The 10,142-nt window shown below is 34.2% G+C and overlaps 1 protein-coding gene across 1 annotated transcript; it reads right to left on the bottom strand.

Annotated features, from left to right (window-relative positions):
* Window positions 1–658: 658 nt before the first annotated feature.
* On the bottom strand, window positions 659–1,291 carry LOC127107572 (uncharacterized). The gene has a single exon (XM_051044865.1). The coding sequence runs from the start codon at window positions 1,274–1,276 to the stop codon at window positions 713–715; it is 564 nt and encodes a 187-aa protein (XP_050900822.1). The 5' UTR covers window positions 1,277–1,291; the 3' UTR covers window positions 659–712.
* Window positions 1,292–10,142: the final 8,851 nt, after the last annotated feature.

The following is a 10,142-nucleotide window of genomic DNA, read 5'->3' as shown; positions in this document are numbered from 1 at the left end:
TTTATTTATTTTTCATTTTTCTTTTCTTAAGGATCCGCATCAGCTTATTTTTAAAGGCTTAGACATTTAAAAAGTCAATAAGACAAAATTTGTCCGAAGGGGGATGTGAACATGATTACTTTCATCGTCTTTATTGATGGAAAGGTATGGAGCGAGCTAATTATATAACCCAACCCGTAAACATTTCACCAATTCTTAGTCATAAAATGAAATTAAGAGTCTTCGTTTATTAAAGACAACGTAGAGAAACCTAATCATCAAACCAATAGATACAAAATACAGAGACACTATTTGGATAAACAACTTAATCAAGTGTTTATGAATAAACTATTTCTATAACAGAAGATTAAATAAAGTTAATAGTTCTTATATAAGCTATAAGTTGCTTGCTTTCACTTTTTTAAGTTATTCCAAAGAGTTTACGAAAATAATTTGAAACCACCTTATATATAGACGTATCATAATTGCTTCCACAAGCTATCTCCCATAAGACAAACTCAAATAATTCAATCCAAAGAAGCACAAATAATCTAATCCAAACAAACCTAAAGAACAAAGTAACTTGAATCATACTCACTATAATAATAGTTAAACAAAATTTCAGTAGATTCCAAGATAACTAAGAATCAATTTTACAGTGATTGACCCAGTTACACAAAGAGAAAGATAACCCATGACTAAAATTTCATAAAAACCCACACTTTAAAACGTTTCAAAGCTCATCCTCCATCCTCAAATACTCCCCTATATCACCCTGATGAAGCACCACAATCCCATTAGGATCCAACTTCCTACAATCCTGTGTAGACTTAGCAGCAACCCCAAACCCCAAAGGCACATCCGCCATATTAAAAACAACAACCCCATCACCCACAACAATATTCTCAGTAATCCTACCCAACGCACTCTCCAACACATGGTTCCCATACAAAAACGACATCTCAGACTGAGGTTTAAGCCATACCTTATGCTTAGCATTAACAGCTAGCAAATTCAGCGCTTGAACTGTGAGATGGAAGTTTCCACCGTGAGTGTATTTTCCGATACATGTTCCGAGTGAAACGAGATTAGGTCTAGCGATATTGGTGGCTCGCTTGACGAGCGACTCGCTGCAGTAGTAGATCTTGTTCTTGTTGAGACGGAAACAGTAGCGACCAGGGGTGGAATCTGGACCTTCATGGGAGGGATTCTCGACGAGGTTTTTGAGGTTGTTGCCGATGAATTTGAAGAGCTTTTCGAAGACGATGCTGGTTTCGGTCTCGTCCAAAGGTCTCATTTTTGCGATTTAGGGTTTAAGGAATTGGGATTTAGGGGTTTGTTGAAACGAAAACAAAATAGAATTCGGTAGAATGAAAACATCTTGAAAATTTGGACTAGGTTTAACACTTAGTTTGGGCTCAACTTTTTCAAGCCCAATGATATTGATTTCTTAGTATTTTATTTTATATCACATGTTTTCTCTAGATATTAAATAATTATGAATAATTTTGACAAAATTATAATTAATATTATTTTGAATTTTTAAAAATAATTATATATAAAAAAAATTAAAAATATATGATAGAGTAAAAATTATGAATGAGATAAAATAATGGCAATCCGTATTAAAGAGTCTAAGGGTCTGATTGATTTAATGGAAAGGGATGAAATAGAGTGGAGTGGAGTTATATTCCATAGTTGATTTTGCAAAAAATAAACGGAATTGAATGAAGTGTGATGGAAGCAATTTCATTCAATATCACTTTTTTAACCCATTTTACATTCCCCAAATTGGAGTGTATCCAATGGAATTAAATCAATTAATAACACAATTACAATTTTATCCTCAAAATTTTCAATTTTATTAACCTTTCATATTCTTCATTTCACGTGATATTTTTCATTTCCCAATTGTTTAATATTTATAAGAATCTCTGTTCTGAAATCTCGACACAGTTTGGAAAATAATTTGCATTTTATGCAGTGATAATGCAAAAGAATATTTTTCTGATCGTTTCAACTCTTTCATGCACTCCAAAGATATTGTACATCAATCGATTTATCCCCATACGCCTAAAAAAATGGTGTTGTTGAAAGGAAACATAGATACATTATTAACAATGTTCGTACCCTTTTGTTAAATGTCAATTTACCACTAAAATTTTGAGGTGATGTTGTTCTTACTACCGAGTATTTAATTAATCGAATGTCATCCTCCGTGTTGAATGATCAAGTTCCTCATTCTATGGTGTATCATACAGATCCCATATATGTTATTTCCCCTCGTGTCTTCTGATGTACTTATTTTGTTCATGATTTATCCCCAGATCATGATAAAAATGTTTACTCGTGCCATCAAATGTATTTTTCTGGGCTACTCCCGTGTCCAAAAGGGATATCAGTGTTACTCTCCTTCTACACATCCACTACGCCAAAAACTGGAATAGACAGCGCCCCTTAGAGGGCGCTTTATTACAAAAGCGCACTCTAAAGTGAAGAGAAAAAATAAGGAGCATACTACTAGAATAGACAGCGCACTTTAGAGGGCGCTTTTGTAACAAAGCGCACTCTAAAGTGAAGCGAAAAAATAATGAGGAAATGGAGGGACACCAATAGAGGACGCTTTATTGAAAGTGCCCTCTAAGGGTAACCTTAGAGGGCGCTTCTAAAAAAGCGCTCTCTATGTCCATGTACATTTCCAGTTTATAAGGCGCTTTTGGAAAGCCTTAGAGAGCGCTTTTAGAAGCGCCCTCTTAGACCCCCTTTAGAGGGCGCTTTTGTAACAAAGCGCCCTCTAAAGTGAAGCCAAAAAAAAAATGGAGGGACAACAATAGAGGGCGCTTTTGTGAAAGCGCCCTCTAAGGTTACCCTTAGAGGGCGCTTTTGAAAAAGCGCTCTCTAAGTCCATGTACATTTCCAGTTTAGAATGCGCTTTTGGAAAGCCTTAGAGAGCGCTTTTAGAAGCGCCCTCTTAGACCCCCTTTAAAGGGCGCTTTTTTTAAAAAAGCGCCCTCTAAGGTCCCCTTTAGTAAACATTAAAATTATAACATATACTGCATGTCTCTTTATTTTCCCTCTCTATAAGCTATTTCGTTTACGTACTGGGTTTTCTCTCAACTACGATTACTCTCTACTGCGATTACTCTCGTCCTCAGTTCGTTCTCCCTCCCTCACCGTCATCGTCGTCGTTCGTTCTCCCTCCCTCACCGTTCACGTTCACTGCGTTATCCTCTTCCACCGTCACTGTTCACTTTCTTCTCCATCGTTACCGTCACCTTTAAGGTATTTCTCTTCTCCATCGTTACCGTTCACTTTCTTCATGTGTTTGATTAGGGCATTTTCTAAACTTAGTTTTTCATTTTGTGCATTATGTTGATTAATGTTGTTTAGGGCAAACTGAGTTTTTTATTTTTGATTGAAAACTGATATATTTGAAGTGTGTTTGAGCTTGTGCTTGGAAGTTTGATGATTATGGATGCAAGTTTGTTCATGTTCCAAACACCATAAGTTTGCATTGGTCTTTTGCATGCAGTAGGTGTGTGTGAGTTTGTATTCAATAATGATTAAAAAAAAGAGTTTAGATTGTTGCATGCATTGGTATATGAATGTGTTCACGTATTGAATCATTGTCTTACTTGGGTCTTATTGAATCATTTCTATATTACAGATAAAATGGCTAACCAAGACGATACCAATGCCGCGAATGAATCACGTAATAATGTTGAAAAAGAAATCAAACGAGGATTGACTGTTATGAAGTCAATCATTCGTGCAAGAGACAAGGGTGTAAAATTTGAAGTACATTGGAGTGCTGAAGACCAACTAATTGAGCCTAACGGTTCAATGTTGGCAAGTTGCATTGGTTTCCTTGTTCGCCAACATATTCCGATTACATGTGATAATTGGAGAAGTCCGGACTTGAAGGTTGGCAAGGAAAAAATATGGTCGGAGATACAGGTACTTACCATATATTGTTATATGTTTTTTTTGTTGACTATTTGTTAACCATATATTGTTATAATATTACTTTATAATAACACACTCCATTTGTATGTTTTTTAGAGATCCTTTCACATCGATGAAAGCCGGCAAAAATATTGTATTCAATTGGTCGGAAAAAGACTCCGAGGATTTCGATCCTTTTTGTGCAACAAATTTCTCAAGGATGAGGAAGGAAAATTTGTTGAAGGAGAACGGCCAATGAAGTATGCCGAGATTATTTCAGCCGAGGAATGGGATAACTTTGTCACCAAACGAAGAAACGAAAAATTCCATGTAATGTCTATTAATTATGCTATTATACAATTGTTAAGTTACTTGGTTCTAATATGCCTTAAACTTTTTTATCCAGGAAGTAAGCGACATAAATAGGAAAAGGGCATCAAAACCCGCGTATCCGTACAAAAAAGGGCGTACGGGTTATGCACGGTTACAACAAAGAATTGTGAGTATATTCAAATGCTATGAGCTTATACATTGTCACAATATGTTATAATTGATGATCTTATAATCTAATTCAATGTGTAGCTAGCCGAGGAGAAAAGTGACGCAACATCTCTTCCGGAGCACGTATTATGGAAGGCTGCTCGGGTTGGGAAGGATGGGGCTGTCGTTGAAGCGGTCCAAAATGTTTATGACGAATGTGTAAGTATATGTAACATTATTTCTTTAATTATATCGAAAATTTTGTTAGACATATAATTCATTTTTAATCTCCTCTAATAATATTTCAGGAGACTTTATCCCAAACCGTACCTTCAACCGAGGTCCAGGATTGCAGGAGCGTACTTAGTCGAGTACTAAATGTTCCTGAGTATTCCGGTCGTGTGAGGGGTAAGGGTTTTGGTGTGACTCCTTCGTCATTTTATAAAAAAACAAAACAAAAAATCCTACCAACAAAGAGGTGATGGAGACCTTGGCGGAGTTAAGGGCACAAGTACTCCAACTGCAAAACGAGAATGCAAGGTATAGAGAGGAAAGGTGCGCTTCCGAGGCAAAAGATACTAGTGACCGAGCTAGTATCAATCATCAACCGAAATTTCCCGAGGTAATTATATATGTTATTATGAAATTAAAATAGCACTTTTTTACTTGACACATATACAAGTTAACAATAACATTTATTATTGGTTTAGGGCATTTCACCTTGTCAGCTGTATCTATCGTCACCAACTTATCGCATGGTTGGCAAGGGAAAAGTGCACAATACTTCGGGTGAATTACTTCACCATAATCCCCTCCCGGTGGGATTTATGAAAGTTTCGGTTGACCTCGTATTCGATACGGACGCCCGTCTACCATTACCTGACGTTGTTTCAGAGACAACGTTGATGCGAGATGCAGTCGGATCCTTTGTTGGTTGGCCGTCAGATCTAATTTTCCCTGATGCCGAGGTATATATGTTCTAAATGATTATGAATATTTAGTATTCACATTTCAATTCAGCTACAATTATGATATTTAATCAATCCTTATTACATGGTAATGTTAGACTCCTACAAGACCCACCCCTAAAGCTGGTAAAGGGATTTCAAGACGCATCGAGTCGGTTGCATCTCAAAAAGAGGTACAAATATATATACCCATTGAATTATATACACAACGATTCTTTTGCATCACAAAAAGTAATGATTTATTTTATATGAATTTTTAGGTTCCCTGTCGAAAGTTGAAAAGCGATGGTAAGGATATTCCAACGAAGGATATTCCAACGAAGGATATTCCAACGACGGCCGGGACAAAATCTCAAATTATGATGCGTCTTGAGAAAATGGTGGAAGAGTCCGATATTATGGACGGGTCCATTCGTAGTATAGATTTTGATGAAGGTGTTTTCGGAAAAGCTCATTTCGAAATAATTGGAAAGGAGGACATGCAACAACTTTTTGAGCACGACGAATTGGGCATCGCTATCATTCATACATACATATGGTACTCCGATCAATCTATAATTTACTTAGTTGAACAATTTATTTACACATTTCAATGAGTAGTCTAATATTTATTATGTTTCTATTTAAGGTATATGTATGACAAATTGATGCGGGGAACTGAATTGTGTAACCGTTTCAATTTTATTGCTGCTTCCCGTGTCAACGCAACGTTAATATCGAAAAATCCAACATCCGTAAAGAATGATCTAGTCGATAGATTCATGGCGGCCGGCGATAATACTACACGCAGTTTGTATTTTTTACCGTTTAATTCTGGCAACGGGTTAGATTTTCTTTCTAATAATTTCATTCTAATCTATGTATATCTTTTACGTAGAAAATTTTCATTCATCTAAATTTTTGTTTTATTTTACAGTGGTCACTGGGTGTTGGTTGCTATGGATCTTTCGAGACTAATAGTGTATTATCTCGATTCGTTATCGGGTGATTGGAGTAAATATCCGGGTTTGAAGAAGACGGTTGACACGTAAGTGAAATTCCCCTAAATATTCGTGTGTATTTTTATATTTAATTATGTCTGTCAGATTGATCTCAATATACGTTTTTATTTTGTTAGGGCAATAATGAAATTTAGATCGAAAAAGAATTACCGCATTAGGAAGGACATTACCTGGGTCAGAGTTCAGGTATATATTAAGTATCTTATTTTTGCTTATAATAGTGTTTGTTTTTTTGCTTATAATAGTGTTTGTAAGAAATTAACTATATATATATTGTTTGTTTTTCTGTGTAGTGTCCTCAGCAAAATAATTCGGTCGATTGCGGATTTTTTGTATTGAGATTTATGAGAGATATCATTGCGTTGAATCGTATAGACATCCCAAAAATGGTATGGAATAATAACTTAGGGTTTATTTTAATATTATCGGATAACTCATCTAATTTGTTACTAAATCATGAATATGTTTTATTCTCTTAATTGTAGTACTTTGAGGAATACAAATCTTACTCAAGAGCTCATTTGGATGAAATGAAGGATGAATTGTGTCAATTCATTGTTGATCAAAGAATCATATAGCTAGGTTGTATATTGTTGTACATATATGTATGGAATGTTGTTGTTGTATGCTGTTGTTGTATATATGTTGTATATTGTTGTTGTAATTTTACTAAATCATGAATATGTTGTTGTATATTGTTGATCAAAGAATTATATATTAATGTTGTACATATGGAGGATTAATGTTGTATATAAATGGATTCATGTTGTATATATCAATGGATTAATGGTGTATAACATTGGATTAAAGGATGAAATCAATATGAATTTTACACTTTTGCAGCATGCGAACAGGTTACCAATTAAATATCCACTGTTTTTCAAACAATTTTTTTTAAAATAACTAACACTTTAGAGGGCGCTTTCTGTAGGAAGCGCCCTCTAAAGACTTTACATTGAGAACTTTAGAGGGCGCTTTGTCCAGAAAGCGCCCTCTAAACACTTTACATTGACAACTTTAGAGGGCGCTTTCTGGACAAAGCGCCCTCTAAAGTGTTAGTTATTTTAAAAAAATAAGCGCCCTCTGAACACTTTACATTGACAACTTTAGAGGGCGCTTTTTCCAGAAAGCGCCCTCTAAACACTTTACATTGACAACTTTAGAGGGCGCTTTTTCCAGAAAGCGCCCTCTAAGGTGTCCCTTTATGGACCACTCCAGAGGGCGCTTTTTTCTAAAAGCGCACTATAATGTGGCCACTTTAGACAGCGCTTTCTCCAGAAAAACAAAGCGCTGTCTTTACCTATGCCAGCGCCAGATTAGAGGGCGCTTAAAAGCGCTGTTATAGGCCAAAATAAGCGCCCTCTTTTCCCTTATTTGGCGTAGTGATCGTTCCTACATGTCTGCAGATGTTACATTCTTTGAGGACGTACCATACTTTCCCAACTCAGGTGTCATGAAACAATGACCTCTATCAATTAGATGTCAATAATGCATTCTTTCATGGTTACTTGGAATAGGAGATTTACATGGAGCAACCTCCTGAATTTGTTGCTAAGGGGGGTGTAATCGGGTAAGTAAATTACACAAGTCTTTATATGGCTTAAAACAATCATCTCAGGCATGGTTTGGAAGATTTGGTAAAGTGTTGCAACAATTTGGGATGAACCAATGTGAATCAGATCACTATGTTTTCACCAAATGTTGCTTCAATAAATATATTTATCTAGTGGTTTATGTTGACGACATTGTAACTACAGCTGATAATTTTGAGGGTATCAAGGCTTTAAAACAACACTTATTTCATAATTTTTAGACCAAGGATTTGGGTCCTCTTTGTTATTTTCTAGGAATTGAGGTAGCTCAATCAAATTTAGGTATTGTTATCTCTTAAAGGAAGTATGCTCTTGATATTTTGGAAGAAACGGGTCTTATAGACTGCAAACCAGTTGACACTCCTATGGATCCTAATGTAAAGCTTCTCCCTAATCAGGGGGAGCCATATACTGGTATATCTTTTTTGTTTAGTGTAGTAAGTCAATTCTTAAATTCTCCTTGTGACAACCGTTAGGAAGCAATTACTCGAATCCTTAAGTATACCAAAGGATCACCTGGAAAAGGACTTGTCTTTTGTGATAGAGGAAACACTAATATCATTGGATATTCAGATGTTGATTGGGCAAGAGATGCAAGTGATAAACGGTTTACATTGAGTTATTATGTTTTTATTAGGGGAAATTTGATCTCACAGAAAAGTAAAAAGCAAACGGCCGTTGTTCAATCAAGTAAAGAAGTTGAGTATCCAGTCATGGCCATGCCATATGTGAGCTCTTGTGATTAAAGCATTTACTACAGGAACTTCACTTTTGTGAAGTCGGCCTTATGGAACTTGTATGTGACAATCAAATAGCTTTGCACCTCTCCTCCAATCCAGTTTTTCATGAAAGAACAAAACATATAGAAGTCAATTGCCACTTCCTTAGAGAGAAGATTACTACTGGGACCATCAAAACCTCCTTTGTTAATTCAAAGAATTAACTTGCTGGCTTATTTACAAAATCTCTTCGAAGACCTCGAATTACATACATATGTGATAAAATGGATGTTTATGATGCATATGCACCACCCCGCGGGAGTGTTGAGATATTATTTTATTATTATTTTGTATTTTATTATTTTTATGAGTAATATCTATTAGGATATTATTATATTAAATCTTTCCTTAATTAATAAAATTGATTAGGATGCTTATTATATATATAATATATATATATATATTATTATAATATATATATATATCTATATATATATATATATATATATATATATATATATATATATATATATATATATATATATATATATATATATATATATATATATATATATATATATAATATATATATATATATATATATATATATATAATATATATATATATAAGCAACCTAATCAATTTTATTAATTAAGGAAAGATTTAATATAATAATATCCTAATAGATATTACTCATAAAAATAATACTTTTTTTAATTTTTAATTTTTTTATTTAAATGGATACCTTATTGGATTTTTTTCATTTTTTCTTTTCTTAAGTGACATGGATTGCTTATTGGATTTTTTATTTATTTTTCATTTTTCTTTTCTTAAGGATCCGCATCAGCTTATTTTTAAAGGCTTAGACATTTAAAAAGCCAATAAGACAAAAATTGTCCCAAGGGGGATGTGAACATGATTACTTTCATCGTCTTTATTGATGGAAAGGTATGGAGCGAGCTAATTATATAACTCAACCCGTAAACATTTCACCAATTCTTAGTCATAAAATGAAATTAAGAGTCTTGGTTTATTAAAGACAACGTAGAGAAACTTAATCATCAAACCAATAGATACAAAATACAGAGACACTATTTGGATAAACAACTTAATCAAGTGTTTATGAATAAGCTATTTCTATAACAGAAGATTAAATAAAGTCAATAGTTCTTATATAAGCTATAAGTTGCTTGCTTTCACTTTTTTAAGTTATTCCAAAGAGTTTACGAAAATAATTTGAAACCACCTTATATATAGACGTATCATAATTGCTTCCACAAGCTATCTCCCATAAGACAAACTCAAATAATTCAATCCAAAGAAGCACAAATAATCCAATCCAAACAAACCTAAAGAACAAAGTAACTTGAATCATACTCACTATAATAATAGTTAAACAAAATTTCAGTAGATTCCAAGATAACTAAGAATCAATTTTACAGTGATTGACCCAGTTAC

This window comes from Lathyrus oleraceus, chromosome 7 (assembly GCF_024323335.1).
Source record: "Lathyrus oleraceus cultivar Zhongwan6 chromosome 7, CAAS_Psat_ZW6_1.0, whole genome shotgun sequence".
Classification (NCBI taxonomy): Eukaryota; Viridiplantae; Streptophyta; class Magnoliopsida; order Fabales; family Fabaceae; genus Lathyrus; species Lathyrus oleraceus.
This window is presented reverse-complemented; position numbering and strand designations above follow the sequence as displayed.

Excerpts from the sequence above, each read along its gene's own strand:
- LOC127107572 (XM_051044865.1), bottom strand. The coding sequence starts at position 1,276 with ATGAGACCTTTGGACGAGACCGAAACCAGCATCGTCTTCGAAAAGCTC.